Genomic DNA, 18,137 nt, shown 5'->3' on the forward strand with positions numbered 1-18,137 from the left:
GAAATTGGAGAATAGCATGCTAAGTGAGATAAGCCAATCTCAAAAAAAAAAAAGGACGAATGATATCACTAATAAGTGGATGATGACACATAATGGAGGGTGGGAGGGGGCAAGAATGGAGGAAGGAGGGACTGTACAGAGGGAAAAGAGGCGTTGGAGGGTTGGGGGGGAAGGAAAAATAACAGAATGAATCAAACATCATTACCTTATGTAAATGTATGATTACACAAATGGTATGCTGTTATTCCATGTACAAACAGAAACATGTATCCCATTTATTTACAATAAAAATAAAACAAACGAAAAACTGCCCCATCACCCAAACCACACTTTTTATTCAATTTATTTTAATAATTTAAAATAATATTAAATAATAGCAAAGATGTAAGGGAAAAATAATCCATAGTTCCTTTACTTATTTAATTGATTATTTCTACTTGGTGTGGTTTATTCTAGGAAAAAAAACTGCAATTTCACTTCTTTTTTTTTTTTTTTTTTTGCCTGTTGACTTAATATTATTTTTGCTGAGCTTTGTCACTTATTGCATAGCCATGGGGGTAATTCATTAACTTCTCTGAGCCACCGTCTCCTCTTCAGTGAAATGAGGAGCTTTACAGTCCCCACCTCACAGGGTTGGTATGGGCATGAAGTGAGATGTCTATGTAAGGTCTTAAGAATCAGGCCTGACATCAACCAGTAAGATCCTGATGAAGCTGAACTTTTCTTTTTAAAAAAAATTGCTAAAAGCGTTCTGCATTTTCCCTTAGCATTGTGGCATGACTATTTTTGTCTTTTGCTAGCACTGTTAATCTCTTCCAACACTTTCTCTCCTTGACCTCCTCATCATCCTGAAGATACTGCATTATAGCTTCATGAATGTTCCTCCACAACTATAAACTTATGCCTTGTTCACAGGGTGTCGTTGCTTATTTTTATAATTTGAAGTCATACGCTATACTTCAGTGAGTTGCTTTTCTCGTGTTTCAATGTATCATGGGTATCCCTCCAGGTCGGTTGACATGGTTCCACTCATTCTTGTTTGAAAGCTAAATGATATTTTATAATGTTGATGTACCATAACTTTTTCTGTTACTCGCCAGTTGATGAACATTTGGGTTAGTTTCAGTTTGCCATTTTTTTTGAAAAAAATATTGCAATAACCCTTCTTATTTGAAGCTGCTCATCTGCTGGTACTTCTGTTTCTAGAGGACAGAGACCCAGAACATACATTTAGTTAGCTCTTTATGGGGATTAAAGAGATAGATACTTGCTTTGTTCCTTGAGGTACTAACCTTGTAAGCAAACGGACTTCAAACAAATAATCGAAATATATGAGATAAGTGATTAGAAATGGAAATGTGTACAGTTACCTGGTTGTTCTTTGGGAAAATAATATATAAGAATCAAACCAGTACCTTCTCTTGAGAACTTTTAATGCGTAAGACTCAGAATAACTGAAAGAGTCTGCACAGTGTGTCAGGAAATAAACTGCAGTGTTATTGCTCGGGAAGGAGCCAGCCAGATGTTCCCAGATGTCTTTTCCAATTCTGATTTGTAACTCCATGATAAGCATGGAGTTACAAATAAAAGCCCATTCATCAAAAGGTAATTACCTGAATGAATCCAACAAATTTTTAAGGGAATAATACTCTATGTGCTAGTTAACCAAGTTCGTATGCTCCTTTTGTCATTTCCAAATGTGGTATCAAAATTTCCTCTTTTGCTGACAGTTCTATGAAGTTAAGGAGGAACCTTGCAATAAAGAAGAAATATGTGTTTATAATTAGGGAAATGGATACAATATCAAAGGCATTGATGACATTTCATGGAACACTAAACATAATGGAACTATCAAGAGGGGCTTGCCTATCCATATGAAGTTAGAAATAGCCCATCTTCAAAATAGCCTGTGCTCAAATGTGTACTAATAAGCCCAATTCTATTTTATAATCTCTCCAGTGGCACTCTAAGCATTTCAGAACTTTTAATTATAAGACTTACTCTCTGCTGGGGCCATCAATTGCTGCAGTTAATGAGATTTACTTCATATCCAGATCTCGTGTTTTGGCAAGGCCCAGCATGACCCATCTGTAGGTCTTTTTCAGCCTGTCTCTTTTAATTATGTTGGAGGGGAAAAAAGACAATTTGGTTTGCTCTTTCATGGAGAGGTATTTAAAAATACCAAATGAAAAATAAAAGCATGAGATACTAAGTTGAGCAGATCAAGTCCCATATGTTTCAATGCCAATTCAACTTTAAAAGTTCTAAGGAAGAAAAACTTGGACTTCCAGGGGTAATTTAACAAGCAATATTTTCTGCTGTCTATACCTCTAAAAGATGGGAGGATGAACTTCTTGGGTAGGCGCACAACTAGTAATGATCAGAAGCATTTAATTCCTTTACAGGAAGCCTTTATGAAAAATTGTCTTCACCCATGCCTTGAGTTCTACCATACCAGCTCTTCAATCGAACGAGAGTTTGGGTTACTTGGAAGCATTTCTTCCCATCTCAGTCCAGCAATCTCCTTCTCACCTCTTTTATTTTCCCAGTCAACCTGGTTCCATTCACTAGATCATCACTTTAGTTTTACCAGCACCTTGAATGTTTTTTCTCCCTGGATCTTTCTGCCAGACACAGGAGGCAGATGGCCAACATGAAGAGTACATTTTCTGATCTGATATTCATGCTCTTCAGACTTAGAAGAACATTACTGAAAATGCATATTAGTGCCATGCCTAACTTTCAACATCAACTGAACCCTTAAAATTACTTGGTAATCTTACCCAAGAGAGCTCCCTCTTTTATTCACAGAAAAGAAATCGTTGTCAATGTTTACTCACCTTCCTGATCAGTCTTTTAATACCATCAGAAAAGGAAATGGGAGGTTCGGTCTGTCTTTATTCTACTAAGACCATATTGTGTGTGTGTTTATGACTACCTTTTAATTTTCTAGGTGGTTATGAACTGTACTAGTCATTCAAAATTTGTCTTTGCATCTTATCTACTTAAGAGGATTTGATCCAGTTCCATCAGTAATAATGTCCACTAAAACAGAAATTCTCCACTATGGATCCATATTCCCCTGGACTGTTGTTTTTCAACATCACTGGAGAATGAGAACATGTGTTTTAAAAATTTCCTAGGAGACTTTGACCTGGACCAATGCTCCCCTGTACTATGCCTCTATGGAATTATTCTCTGCTATCCTCTCTTAGCCAGTGCCAAATGTCAGAGTCTAGGATATGGCCAGTAGTTGGCTTCTAGAAACTGGGAGCTCCTCTCTAGCTTCTAATGGTTTAAAAAAAAAAAAAAAGAAACTTTAGACAAATTAAATTTTGAATTTAATTTTGAGCAAAGCATAATCCTTGAATTGGGAATTCTTCGAGTCAGGCTTACTTTCTTCCAATATCGCCATTCCCCGTTCATGTACCATGCACCTACACAGCTGTTCACTGTTGGAGAACATCGTATACCTGACTGCTGACTGAGCTCATGTCAAGTGTATGATCATGAATCTCAAATGAGCATCTAATACAATGAATACTTCCAATATATTTCTACAGGGAAGTCACTTTTCTACCCCAAGAGACAATTATACATTGGCCTCTTTCTCCAAATCTCCCTCACCATCTGCAATTTAATCTCATCTTTCGTGGATAACAGAAACCATCATATCAATCATATCTTTCACCTCTCCCACCCTAATTAAAAAAAAAAAAAAAAAAAAAACCTATCCTTGGCTCCATTCCCTGATCTGTTTTGAGTTATGGGAGAGACATGTCCCTGCTCCTTTTTAGGAACATCTTTTCAAAGACTTCAATCCCCAAATCATCATTTATATTTCCTCTCCCTTTCTGCATTTATGATAGATCATTCCTTCATCTGCTGTCTTAACATCATTACTTAAACTATCTTAACTTTGCTTCTGTGTTCAACTCTTGCTCTGTTTTAGCCACTATTCATGGTAGAACTTCTAAAAGAGTTTCCTACAGTGATTGTCTCAACTTTTCTACATCTCATTTTCTCCTAACACTCTGGTTGGGATCTCATCAAAGACAATATAGAAATGGCACTTCCAAAGTCACTATTAATCTTCATCTTGACAAATCCAATGGTGAATTTTGAGTTTTCAACTCACTGGAATCCTCCCCAGGATGGTCACTGCATCCTTCCTGAATACTTCTTCACTTTTCTTCTAATATGACAAATCATCTTTTTGCTTTATTCCCATTTCAGTGATCTACCATTTTCTTTCTCTTTTTCAAGCTTCTCCTTTTTTAGGTCACCGAATTCTCCAGGACTTAGTTCATGGCTTCATTTACCCACCTGCATTTGCTCATCTAATTACATGGTTTCAGATACCTGTTCATATTTGAGCAAATATGAATATCAAGTATTGACTGATTATCATATTTGACTATCACGTATTTGTTAATGACTCACTTTTATATCTCCATTCCAGCTTAGATAGCTCCCTGATTACTATTACTACCACCAACTTCAAACATGTATTTCCTTACTTAGATGACATGTCTATTTAAGTGTGTGATAAGCATCCTACTTTACATGGTCAAAATAAAACTATTGAGGGCTGGGGTTATGGCTCAGTGGTAAAGTGCTTGCCTATCATGCATGAGGCACCAGGTTTGATCCTCAGCACCACATAAAAATAAATTAAATAAAGGTATTGTGTTCATCTGCAATTAAACAATAAAAAAATTTTAACAACTGTAGATATATTTTTTCTCTCATTAGTCAAATAATTATATGCTTCACAACTTCCCCATCTCAGTGAATATTTTGTTACCTGACTAATCAGTCCCTTCTCTTAGTATTCATATCTTTAGTTCTTGCAGTAGTTTGGGCTATAGTGTTCTGAAAGTAGAAATGCTAACTGATCCACAGATGGTCAGGGATCTCTCACCAACTCCTCCCATAAGTTCAATATTTCAATATATTAAACATATATATATTATATATATATTTAAAATCATATAGAAGATGAATCTTCTGGATATTGTCTGAAGATTATTGCCCTTGGAGGGAAAAACTGGAAGGAAAGGAGCTTTAAATAATTCTGCTTTGTTTTAATTATCTTCTAAAATTAAATTATCTGCCACAGAGATATATTTTCCTTGTTTTCTTTTTGCACATTATTTCACCAGGAAGTCACTTGGTACACTTGGTACAATTTCGTGCCGCTCTTTGTGATTCATTTTTCAATTTCATAGCTATGGGATCCTTATGTAGTCACATTTAATGTGTAGGTGATTCTTCATTTATTTACTTAGTATAGTCATTTATGTTGGCAGTGTAGAAATTTGGTACATGACACTCTGATTTCTTTTGAGCTGTACTTACTTTAAGAGTCTCTGGACACATTGCCATATCTGCATTTTTTTTTCAAAACATTCTGAAATCTGATTCTGAAAGGTCCAGGATATGTATTTGCCTAAGCCCTTCTCTTGTTTTTCTGGACCCTGAAATAGCACAATTATCCACTTTGTTTATCACTGATGGTTAATACTCATCACACCTAGAGATGAGTTCAGCAAAGAGAATACATCCTCTTACCATCTGCCATCATATCACTCACCAGTGAGTCTCCCCATCCTGCATGCATTTCCATTTAGAACCAGCATCTAGTTCCTGTGTCAACAGCTACGGATCCTACTCTTTGTTTTACAGAAGTTTAGTAGAAAAGATATGATCAAGAGGTTCAATAACCAGCATTCTGATCCATTACCAACTCTTACTATCTCTGTACAAAGATTCCAGGGTATTGCATTAGTTTACTTGTTGTAGACATTTAAAAAAATTATCTAACATTTAAAAATGTTTGCTTTGAGTAAAATCTAAAATTTCAGCTTTCCTTCAAGGACAGGTCACTCTGAACATCAGGCTATGACAGCAATTAGGAGGAGCTGAGAAGCGGATGACTCTCAGGATGAGCAAGGCCTGAGGTCTGACACAATCACTGTTTACTGACACAAAGGACCGTCATGCGTTTATTTTGCAACCACCTTGTTCTAAACCACCTTGTCCGTTATAGATAATTCCTTTAAAATTCTAAGAACAGATCACAATACTAAAAGCAAGATATTACTGATTTATAGAATAGCAGTGATGTTATAGTTTGGTATTTCTTCACTTAGTGCAGTTTTGTTAACCTTCAGACTATCTCCAAATCACCATTTAGTTATGCTGCTTCTTAAGTAGGTCTTGTGAAATAGGGTGACTTCTATCATGTGTTAATTACAAATCTTTCCTTTGTTACATAGGAAAATGTTAAATATAAGAACAAACTAAACCAGAAAGGGTCAAAGAAGGAAAATTTTGTGCTCCTGAAATAAAGATAGAAAATCTCTAAATTTGGGTATCTGGAACTGAGGATGTAGTTAAGTGGTAGAGTACTTGCCTAGTATGCATAAGGTCCAGCACCTTTGATCCCCAGCACCATACACACAAACAAAAAGAAAAAACTTTTTTTTATTAGGAAATTTGGCTAGCTGAAAGTGAAAATACAACATTTAATATCTCAACTACAGTTGTATGTGGCAAATTGCAAACCAAAGTAACAGGTTATTGCATCCAGAAATTCTGCCTACAATTTTATATAAATTTCTTGGGATACAACAGTGCATCTGAGATGTGTAAACAGCTAGGTTTTAGTTTTGGAGTTGATAATTGAAGAATTTAGAGTTAAAATTATACTATCTCAAAATTATCTATGAGGTATATACATATAAAACAATAGCATAGACATTAGGCAAATGAGATCTTAAATGTGAATTTTAGGGAATGAACTATATCTGGAGCAAGAGTGAAAGGAAAAAGATGTTCCCTAATATCTTTCGTAGCCACTTTAATTGTGCTTGTGGATTGTTGCCTGGCTTTACCTGGATTTGCTTACTCACTCTGAAAGCACTAAGATATTTGCAGAAACTCCTTTTCCAGTTCTCCTTGCTCCTGTTTTGAGGCCTGATAGCCAGGTGGGAAGTATTCCCCTTCCTGCTGAGTTGTTTTATCTATGTATCTGACTTTTTTTCTTTATAGTCTAATTTACCTCTTTTTACCAAAATGGCCATTCATTCATCTCCTGTTCCTGTGTATTTCTCTACTGGGTACTCCTGACCAGATATGAAATTGATGTCTCAAATTGTCTTGTCTTGATTTGTCTTTCCTCTCCCTCCCTCCTTCCCTCCCTCCCTCCCTTCCCTCCCTCCCTCCCTCCATCCCTCCCTCCATCCCTTCCCTCCCTTCCCTCCCTCCCTCCCTCCCTCCCTCCCTCCCTCTCTCTCTCTCTCTCTCTCTCTCTCTCTCTCTCTCTCTCTCTCTCTCTCTCTCTCTCTCTCTCTTTCTCCCTACTTACAGGCAGGGCTGTCTCTGCTTTACTTCTGACTCACCCTCCCTAGCACATACTTAAGATAACAATATGCAATATATGCACATCTCTTCACTTCAGGCAACCATTTCAAACAACAGGCTGTTTTCCATGTTTTTTTCCCCATACTTGTGAAAAAAAAAGTTAAAGAAGTTTATTTTTCACTTCATATTCATAACAAAAAGAAAAAAAACAGTATCACTGAATACAAAAAACTGTAATTTCCTGTACACTTTTTTTTCTTCTTGCTTTGGTGGCTATTAATGCCACAAGGACAGTAGATTATGTAGTAAGAGGTTATTGAATACAAATGAATAACATTTCACAGCTTTGTCGACACTCATTATTTATTAGTATTAGTAAATTAACCCCAATCCGGTAATTAAGTCTGGAAATTTTGTTGTTGTTTTATATTGTTACAAATAATTGAGAATGTGCAATGGTTTAAAATATTGCTTATGATTTAAGCAGATTAATGAGTTTTTGTCACAACCAAAACTTAATAGCTCTGGTTCAAGAGCAAGAAATTTTTAAATAGGCAAAATTTGAAATAACTTATTGCTTGATTTTAGATGTCTTAAGTAATAGAACCACAAGTGAATATTGAATTTCTTGAATGGCCATGAACTTACTCTTTTAGACTAAAAAAACCTAAAGGAACAGGGGAAGAAGGAAGGAAGGAAAGAAGGGAAGAAGAAAGGAATCGAAAGAGAAAAGAAGATGGAAGGAAGGAGAAAAAAACATGTTGAAAGATAATCTGGTAACATTATTTTGCAATGCTCACAAGATAGCAGTTCCTGAAATTCATTATAATTTTTTATTTAATCATTCATCTGCACTCAATTCTGCAATTGGTATATTTCTTTTTTTTAAATTTATTTTTATTGTAAACAAATGGGATGCATGTTGTTTCTGTTTGTACATGGAGTAACAGCATACCATTTGAGTAATCATACATTTACATAGGGTAATGGTGTTTGATTCATTCTGTTTTTTTTTCCTTCCGCCCCACCCTCCCAACCCTCTTTTCCCTCTATACAGTCCCTCCTTCCTCCATCTTGCCCCCTACCACCCTGCATTATGTGTCATCATCTGCTTATCATTCGTCCTTTGGTTTTTTGAGATTGGCTTAACTCACTTAGCATGATATTCTCCAATTTCATCCATTTGCCTGCAAATGGCATAATTTTATTATTCTTTATGGCCGAGTAACATTCCATTGTGTGTGTGTATGTGTGTGTGTGTGTATATATATATATACCACAGTTTCTTTCTCTCTTTCTTATTTTTTTTTTCATTGTACCCGAGAATATTTATTTCCAACAAGTAAATCATTGGAGGCAACAGAAAAAGTAGGAAATTTTCTGATTTGTGTATTCAGGCAATTTTCTTTTTTTTGTTGTTATTTTTTTTTCCTTCCCCCCAACCCCTCTTACCCCTCTTTTCCCTCTATGTAGTCCTTCCTTCCTCCATTCTTGCCACCCTCCTTAACCCTTAACCTAAACCTAACCCTAACCCTAACCCTAACCCCTCCCACACCGCATTATATGTCCTCATCCGCTTATCAGCGAGATCATTCATCCTTTAGTTTTTTGAGATTGGCTTATCTCACTTAGCATGCTATTATCCAATTTCATCCATTTGCCTGCAAATACCATAATTTTATCATTCTTTATGGCTGAGTAATATTCCATTGTATGTATATATATATATACCACAGTTTCTTTATCCTTCATCAATTGAAGGGCATCTAGGTTGGTTCCACAGTCTGGCTATTGTGAATTGAGCAACTATGAACATTGATGTGGCTGTATCTCTGTAGTATGTTGATTTTAAGTCCTTTTGGCCAAGGAGTGGGATAGCTGGATCAAATGGTGGTTCCATTCCAAGTTTTCTAAGGAATCTCCACACTGCTTTCCAGAGTGGCTGCACTAATTTGCAACCCCACCAGCAATGTATGAGTGTACCTTTTTCCCTACATCCTCGCCAACACCTATTGTTGCTTGTGTTCTTGATAATCGCCATTCTAATTGGGGTGAGATGGAATCTTAGGGTGGTTTTGATTTGCATTTCTCTTATTACTAGAGATGTTGAACATTTTTTCATATATCTGTTGATTGCTTGTACATCTTCTTCTGTGAAGTGTCTGTTCATTTCCTTAGCCCATTTGTTGATTGGATTATTTGTATTCTTGGTGTAGAGTTTTTTGAGTTTTTTATAGATTCTGGAAATTAGTGCTTTATCTGAGGTATGAGTGGCAAAGATTTGCTTCCACTGTGTAGGCTTTCTCTGCGCACTGCTGATAGTTTCCTTTGCTGAAAGAAAGCTATTTAGTTTGAATCTGTCCCAGTTATTGATTCTTGCTTTTATTTCTTGTGCTATGGGAGTCCTGTTAAGGAAGTCTGCTCCTAAGCCAACAAGGTGAAGATTTGGATTTACTCTTTCTTCTATAAGATGTAGGGTTTCTGGTCTGATTTCAAGGTCCTTGATCCATTGTGATTTGAGTTTTGTGCAGGGTGAGAGATAGGGATTTAGTTTCATACTGTTGCATATGGATTTCCAATTCTCCCAGCACCATTTGTTGAAGAGGCTATCTTTTCTCCATTGCATATTTTTGGCACCTTTGTCCAGTATGAGAAAATTGTATTTATTTGGGTTTGTGTCCGTGTCATCTATTCTATACCATTGATCTACCTGTCTATTTTGGTACCAATACCATGCCGTTTTTGTTACTATTGCTTTGTAGTAGAGTTGAAGATCTGGTATTGCGATACCCCCTGTTTCGCTCTTTCTACTGAGGATTGCTTTAGCTATTCTGGGTTTCTTATTCTTTCAGATGAATTTCATGATTGCTTGCTCTACTTCTGTAAGGTACATCATTGGGATTTTAATTGGAATTGCATTGAATCTATATACCACTTTTGGTAGTATGGCCATTTTGACTATATTAATTCTGCCTATCCAAGAACATAGGAGATCTTTCCATCTTCTAAGGTTTCCTTAATTTCTTTCTTCAGTGTTTTGTAGTTTTCATTGTAGAGATCTTTCACCTCTTTGGTTAGATTGATTCCAAAGTATTTTATTTTTTTGAGGCTATTGCAAATGGAGTTGTTTTCCTCATTTCCCTTTCAGATGTTTCATCGCTTGCGTATAAAAATGCTTTAGATTTATGCGTGTTGATTTTATAGCCTTCTAATTTGCTGAATTCAGTGATGAGGTCTAGAAGTTTTCTGGAGGAGTTTTTTGGAACTTCTAAATAGAGAATCATGTCATCAGGAAATAGTGACAGCTAAAGTTCCTCTTTTCCTATTTGTATCCCTTTAATTTCTTTAGTCTGTCTAATTGCTCTGGCTAGACTTTCGAAGACAATGTTGAATAGAAGTGGTGAAAGAGGACATCCCTGTCTCATTTCCATTTTTAAAGGGAATAGTTTCAGTTTTTCTCCATTAAGAATAATGTTGGCCATGGCCTTAGCATAAATAGCCTTTACAATGTTCAGGTATGTTCCTACTATCCCTATTTTTTTTTTTTTCTAGTGATTTGAGCATGAAGGGGTGTTGTATTTTGTCAAATGCTTTCTCGGTGTCAACTGAAATAACCATATGATCTTATCCTTAAGTCTGCTGACATGATGGATTACGTTTATTGATTTACAGATGTTAAACTATCCTTGCATTCGAGGGATGAACCCCACTTGATCGTGGTGCACAATTTTCTTAATATGTTTTTGGATACAGTTTGCCAGTATTTTGTTAAGGATCTTTGCATCTATATTCATCAAGGATATTGGTCTAAAATTTACTTTCCTTGATGTGTCTTTTCCTGGTTTGGGTATGAGGGTGATATTAGCTTCATAGAATGAGTTCGGTAGGGTACCCTCCTTTTCTATTTCCTGGAATACTTTGAGAAGTATTGGAATGAGTTCTTCTTTGAAGGTCTTGTAGAACTCGGCTGAGAATCCATTTGGTCCCAGCCTTTTCTTGGATGGTAGAATTTTAATGGCTTCTTCTATTTCATTGCTTGATATTGATCTGTTTAAATCATGTATGTCCTCCTGGTTCAATTTGGGAGGAGCATATGTCTCTAGAAATTTGTCAATGTCCTCGGTAGTTTCTATTTTGTTGGAATACAGATTTTCAAAGTAGCTTCTCATTATGTTTTGTATCTCAGTGGTGTCTGTCATGATATTTCCTTTTTCATCATGAATTTAGTAATTTGAATTTTCTCTCTCCTTCTCTTTGTTAGTGTGGCTAAGGGTTTGTCTATTTTGTTTACTTTTTCAAAGAACCAACTTTTTGTTTTGTCAATTTTTTGAATTGTTTCTTTTGTTTCAATTTCTTTGATTTCAGCTCTGATTTTAATTATTTCCTGTCTTCTATTACTTTTGCTGTTATTCTGTTCTTCTTTTTCTAGGGCTTGAGCTGTAATGTTAGGTCATTTAGTTGTTGACTTTTCATTCTTTTCTGGAATGCGCTCCATGCAATGAATTTTCCTCTTAGTACCGCTTTCATAGTGTCCCAGAGATTTTGATATGTTGTATCGTCATTCTCATTGACCTCTAAGAATTTTTTAATCTCCTCCCTGATGTTTTCTGTTATCCATGTTTCATTCAGTAGCATATTATTTAGTCTCCAGCTATTGGAGTAATTTCTGTTTTTTATTTTGTCATTGATTTCTACTCTCAGTCCATTATGATCTGATAGAACACAGGCAGTATCTCTATTTTTTTGCATTTCCTAAGGGCTGCTTTGTGGCATAACATATGGTTTATTTTCAAGAAGGTTCCATGTGCTGCTGAGAAGAAGTGAATCCGCTTGTTCATGGATGGAATTTTCCATATATGTCTATTAAGTCTAGGTTATTGATTGTGTTATTGAGTTCTATGGTTTCTTTGGTTGGATTTTGTTTGGAAGATCTATCTAGTGGTGACAGCGGTGCGTTAAAGTCACCCATAATTATTGTGTTGTGGTCTATGTGATTCCTGAAATTGAGAAGGATTTGTTTGATGTACAAGGATGCACCATTGTTTGGGGCATAAATATTTACTATCGTTATGTCTTCCTGATTTATGGTTCCCTTAAGCAGTATGAAATGTCCTTCTTTATCCTTTCTGACTAACTTTGGCTTGAAGTCCATTTTATCTGATATAAGGATGGAAACCCCTGCTTTTTTACTGAGGCCATGTACGTGGTAGGATTTTTCCATCCTTTCACCTTTAGTCTGTGGATGTATTTTCTATGAGATGAGTCTCTTGCAGGCAGCATATTGTTGGGTCTTTCTTTTTAATCCATTCTGCCAGTCTTTGTGTTTTGATTGTTGAGTTTAGGTCATTAACGTTCAGGGTTATTATTGAGATATGATTTGTATTCCCAGTCATTTGGGTTTATTTTTGGTTTTTAACTTGGCTCAGTTTCTCCTTTGAGTGGTTTTTCTCTAAGGTAGTTCCCCCTTTGCTGACCTCCATTGTTATTTTTCATTTCCTCCTCATGGAATATTCTGTTGAGAACATTCTGTAGTGCAGGCTTTCTATTTGTAAATTCATTCAACTTTTGTTTATCATGGAAGGATTTTATTTCATCTTCAAATCTGAAGGTTAGTTTTGCTGGGTATAGGATTCTTGGTTGGCAACCATGTTCTTTCAGAGCTTGAAATATGTTTTTCCAGGCCCTTCCAGCTTCTAGAGTCTGGGTTGAGAAGTCTGCTGCTATCCGTATTGGTCTCCCCCTATATGTAATCTGATGCTTTTCTCTCATGACCTTCAAAATCCTATCTTTATTTTGAATGTTAGGCATTTTCATTATAATGTGCCTTGGTGTGGATCTGTTGTGATTTTGTGCATTTGGTGTTCTGTAAGCCTCTTGTGTTTGATTTTCCATTTCATTCTTCAGGCTTGGGAAATTTTCTGATATTATTTCATTGAATAGGTTGTTCATTCCTTTGGTTTGTATCTCTGTGCCTTCCTCAATCCCAATAATTCTTAAATTTGGTGTTTTCATGATGTCCCACAGTTCTTGGAGATTATGTCTTCATTGTCTGAGGTTCTGTCTTCCAAGTGGTCTATTCTTTTGGTGATGCTTTCCATTGAGTTTTTTATTTGGTTTATTGTCTCCTTTCTTTCAAGGATTTCTGGTTTTTTTTTTTTTTTTTTTTTTTTTTTTTTTTTTTTTTTTTTTTTTTTTTTTAGAATCTCTATCTCTTTGTTGAAATGATCTTTTGCTTCCTTCAGTTGCTCTTTTAACTGCTTATTGATATTATCATTCATTGCCTGCATTTGCTCTCTTATCTCATCCTTTGCTTTGCGAATCATCTTAATCATGTATAATCTGAAGTCCTTTTCTGACACTTCTTCTACCATACTGTCATTGGATTCTATTAATATAGAATCTAGATTTGGTTGGATCATTTTCTTCCCTTATTTTTTCATGTTGTTCATGTATCTTCCCCTCTAACAGTAGATCTGGGGCATTGCAGATTTCCCCCTATAGGCTTATAGTGGCCCTATAGGTTTCCAAAACCTTTTCTTTAAGGGGAGATCAATATTAGCAGTGCCCAATTCAGACCCTATGCAATCCTAGACCACATAGCCCCTATGAGGACAATAACAAAATTGTCATAATAAACAGACTGAGTTCAAATATTATCTTCAGTATAACAAACAGATTTGCAATAAGGTCTGCAGTTTCTAATGAAGGACAAAGAGGATGCAGAGGGATGTAGGATGTAGCTGTTAATGGGATAAGAAAAGAATATACAGAAATTCTAGATAATAGAAAGTGTGAGAGTGTAGTCAAAGGAAATTGGACATTAGCATGCAAAAAGGGAGAAAGATACTCTGAGGGAACAGGTAAACCAAAGAAAAGAGAGTCAAAAAAGTAAAGAAATAAAAAGTTAAAATTGTTCAATAAGGAGAAAAAAGAAAATCTACACTATAACAGTCATATTGTATTCAAACCTCCCAGACTTCAGTAGCCTGATGCATGAGAGGTACCTGACAATGAGTTTCAAGTCTCCAGCAAGCATCTCAAGATGGGATTTCCCCACCTAAAGATCGGAACTACGGCTTCCAGGATTATCCAAGATGGCCTCTCTGGCTTCCAAATGTGTTGGGAAATGGGGAGCTGCAGCTGGGGGTGTGGATGTGGTCGGCTGGAGGTCCTGGAGGTGGGGTGTGGTTGGTCAGGCAGTGGTCCTGGAGGTCGGGTGTGTTGGTGTGGTTGCGGGATCCTGGAGGCGGGTGCAATCAGTCGGTCTGGGGTCCCAGTGATAGGGCGCAGTCAGTTGGTCTGAGGGTCCTGGTGGCAGGGAGCAGTCAGTCAATGTGAGGACCCCCGAGGCAGGGAGTGATCGGTCGGGCTGAGGAATCCTGGAGACGGACTCAGTCAGTCCAGCCAGGGGTCCTACGGGGCCTGGCTGTTGTCTCAAAATGGCGGCAGCCACGTGTAATCAAACCTGCAGGTACTGTGACACTGAACTTCCAGGCAACAGCAGGCAGCTGGCGCTCCACTGGTGGTCTGTGGTCAGTCTACTGGCAACTGTCAGACGATCGGGAGGTGAACCTCGTGCGTTTGGTGATGGATAGGTGAAAGGCAGGCAATGGACAGGCAAGAGGCAGGCAGATGGTGGGTGATAGGCATCTGACAGTGAGCAATCTACACTCAAAAAAGACGTCGATATGCTGGCAGATAGCAGGTGATCACAGTAGACAAATGGGGTAAACAGCAGGGGATCGATAGGCAGCAAAAACTGCCTCACCAAGAAACATATCCTCTGCTTGAAACCGGAGTTATGGAGCGACAAGGAACACAGCCTCCCTCTACTCTGCCATCTTGGAACTCCAGTATATTTCTTTTTGTTATATCTATAGCATAATGCTTGGCATACAGAAATAGTTACAGAACTATATTTTTTCAATTAATGGCATCAACTTTTCTTTTGATAGCTCTGAATTATTTTTCTTTAAAATGGAAAAATTCCAGAATGCACCACTGTGTGGAGGAGCTCTTTAGTAGAGTATGGTTTAAATATCTAACAGTACTAAAGTTGGTGTGAGTCTCAAATATTGGCCCCTGCCTCTTGAAGTCTCAGCCTTTTGGGTATTCGCCATGCTAATGGTCACTAAATGGATACCATGGAAAGGAGAGCCCTTAAAAACACAGATTCCAGGACCCCAGCCCAAATCTGTTTCAGTTGGTATGGGAGTTATGCCCAAAGTATTAGTATTTCAAAATCTTTCTAACTGATTCCATGTTCAGTGTGGGTTGAAGAGTTAACCTACTTTGGTTGATTTGATCACAAGCACCAAAATTGGGCCAGTGTTAACAAACCGGCTCCCAGTACCATAGTGTAAGGAAGTGTCCACATTAAAACTCCTCCCCATTCACAGCACTGTGGTGCAACAAACATCCATGGCTTTAACCTTGACTCGCCCTGGAGAAGGGAAGATGGTGAAGGGAGGAGGGCATACCTGGAGTGAGGAACACTAAACCTTGCTCACATGGTTGGAGTCTGCCATTAACAAATATTTTAAAACAACTTACACCGAGCCATCATTTAATACTTTTTGAGAACCCACTGCATGCCTGGCACTAGACCCTGAGAACAGAGTAGTGAATGAGACCAACAGTTCCTGCTATCACAGAGCAGGGTCAAGTATAGAGAGTGGATGGGCTAGAGGGAGAGTTAGGGTGGTCAGGGAAAATAGGCTTGAGGAAATGATGCAGGATGAAGAGAAGAAGTAAAGGTGGGAGTCAGTTGAGAACTGGCAGAACAGAAAAGGAGGACCCCCAATTTGCACATGACCTTAGTATGTTCAAAATAGGAAGTCCTTGGGGTTGAAATGCAGCATACTGTGTAGGGTCTCAGAGGCCAAGGATGGAAGTCTAGAATTTAGCTCACATATGATACAAAGCCCTTAGAGAAATATGAGCAGGAGACGAACTGGATCTAATTTTATTTTTAAAAGACCACTCTGACTGCTCTGGGGAAAATGAGTTATAAGAATTAAAATTAGAAGAAGAGTCTTCATTTGGGAGTTCATTGCAGTGGTCCAAGGAGATGAGAGTACCATAGGTAGAGAAATTCCTTACAGTTGAGAAAGGAGAAATAGCAAGATGCTGGATATCTTTGAAAATAGGAGTGGAGAAGATTTGCTGATGCATTTAATGTTGGGTGTAAGAGAAAGAGAAGATTCAACTGGGCCACTGGTGATTGTAAATATCAAAATGCTGTAAAAATAATTCTGAATGCTTAAACATTCCAAGATCTGTGGTAAACCCTCAATAAGTGGTGCTATTATCAAACACCCACTTGAGTGTGTTGAATAGAAAACTGGACATTTGAGTCTGCAGGTCAGGGGAGGGGATGGAGTTGGTGCTATATATTTAGAAGTCACCAGGACGTTGGTGGTATTTAAAAACACTGGATTAGATGAAAACATCAAGGGAGTATGGAGCGAGAAGAGAAGGTTGAGGGTGGAGTCTCAGAGCACTTCAACCTTGACACTGAGAACTGAGGAGAACCCAAAAGAGAAGACTGAGCAAGGGAGAGTCTGTTAGATTGGAGGAAATTTTGGAGCATGGCAAGACATGTGAGCTGAGTGCAAAAAGGATTTTAAGGTGAGAATTGATAAAATAGTGCTGACATGACTTCAGAAAACAAGAGTTTGATTCTGAGCACTGGAGGGACCTTGGTAAACCCCTGCATTGAAGTGAGCAGAAACCTGCCCTGAAACCTGGCATTTCTCCCTGGTCTTGCTCCTTCTTGGAAGGCTCTCCTAGATCTGGCTTTTTTCCTCCTCCTTTTCTACTTCTCCTCTTGCCCTGTCTTTTCTTCTTGGATTTTGGCAATATTTCTCATCCACTGGGGAAAAAAAGTGATTACTCTGCCTTCCTTTAAGCCTAAAAACGTTTTATTTTCAAGAATAACTGCATTAAAAAAGCATGGACTATGCTTTCCACAACAACAGTACTTATCAGTGCATCACTCAGACCATTAAATGAACACGTCCATGAATACATTTGGAGGTAGGCAAGGAAACAGCTACTGCTTATGTAAGTACTAACAAAGCAGCTATGAAATTAGAAGGGTGAATTAGAGTTGAAGATGTCACTTGCTCTTGAATTTCCATTCTAGGCGAGAGAGCGCTGCTGTTTGGAAGGTGGTGCTTGGGATCAACAACCTGGACCACCCCTCTGCGTTCACGCAGACGCGCTTCGTGAAGACCATCGTCCTGCATCCCCGCTACAGTCGAGCGGTGGTGGATTATGACATCAGCATAGTCGAGCTGAGCGAAGACATCAACGAGACCAGCTACGTCCGACCTGTCTGCTTACCCAGCCCGGAGCAGTCTTTGGAACCTGATACGTACTGCTACATCACAGGCTGGGGCCACATGGGCAACAAAAGTAAGCCAGGCTCATCAGTAGCACTTGCCTTTCAACTTGGAACTAAATACACTGCTTTTTCCTAGCCTCTGTGCACATTTTCCCATTTTTGTTTATGGAAAATACAGCCACAAATGGCTTATATCACCCTCTCCCTTCCATGACAGGTGTCGACATGAATAACACACCATGGCACTTAAACCTCCCAGCCTCAAATGCAGCCTCAATAATCCTGCAAACCTCAGACTTTCTCTCCAGGAAGTCACTTCCAGGGTTTTGGAGTTGCCATGTCAGATGAGACCTGTCTGTCACCCTGCTTTAGACTAATTCTAACAATGATTTGGTCTATCTGTGGGTAGAGTGACTCCCAG

General features: G+C 38.0%; 1 protein-coding gene across 1 annotated transcript in view; it reads left to right on the forward strand.

Annotated features, from left to right (window-relative positions):
* The window catches only part of CORIN (corin, serine peptidase), a 337,588-nt gene that overhangs the window by 309,696 nt on the left and 9,755 nt on the right, over positions 1 to 18,137 (forward strand). Inside the window, 1 exon segment of the mRNA XM_079153921.1 lies at positions 17,516 to 17,787. Within this exon segment, the coding sequence (XP_079010047.1) occupies positions 17,516 to 17,787 (272 nt within the window).

This window comes from Sciurus vulgaris (genome assembly GCF_902686455.1).
Source record: "Sciurus vulgaris genome assembly, chromosome: 9".
In the NCBI taxonomy this organism is placed as follows: Eukaryota; Metazoa; Chordata; class Mammalia; order Rodentia; family Sciuridae; genus Sciurus; species Sciurus vulgaris.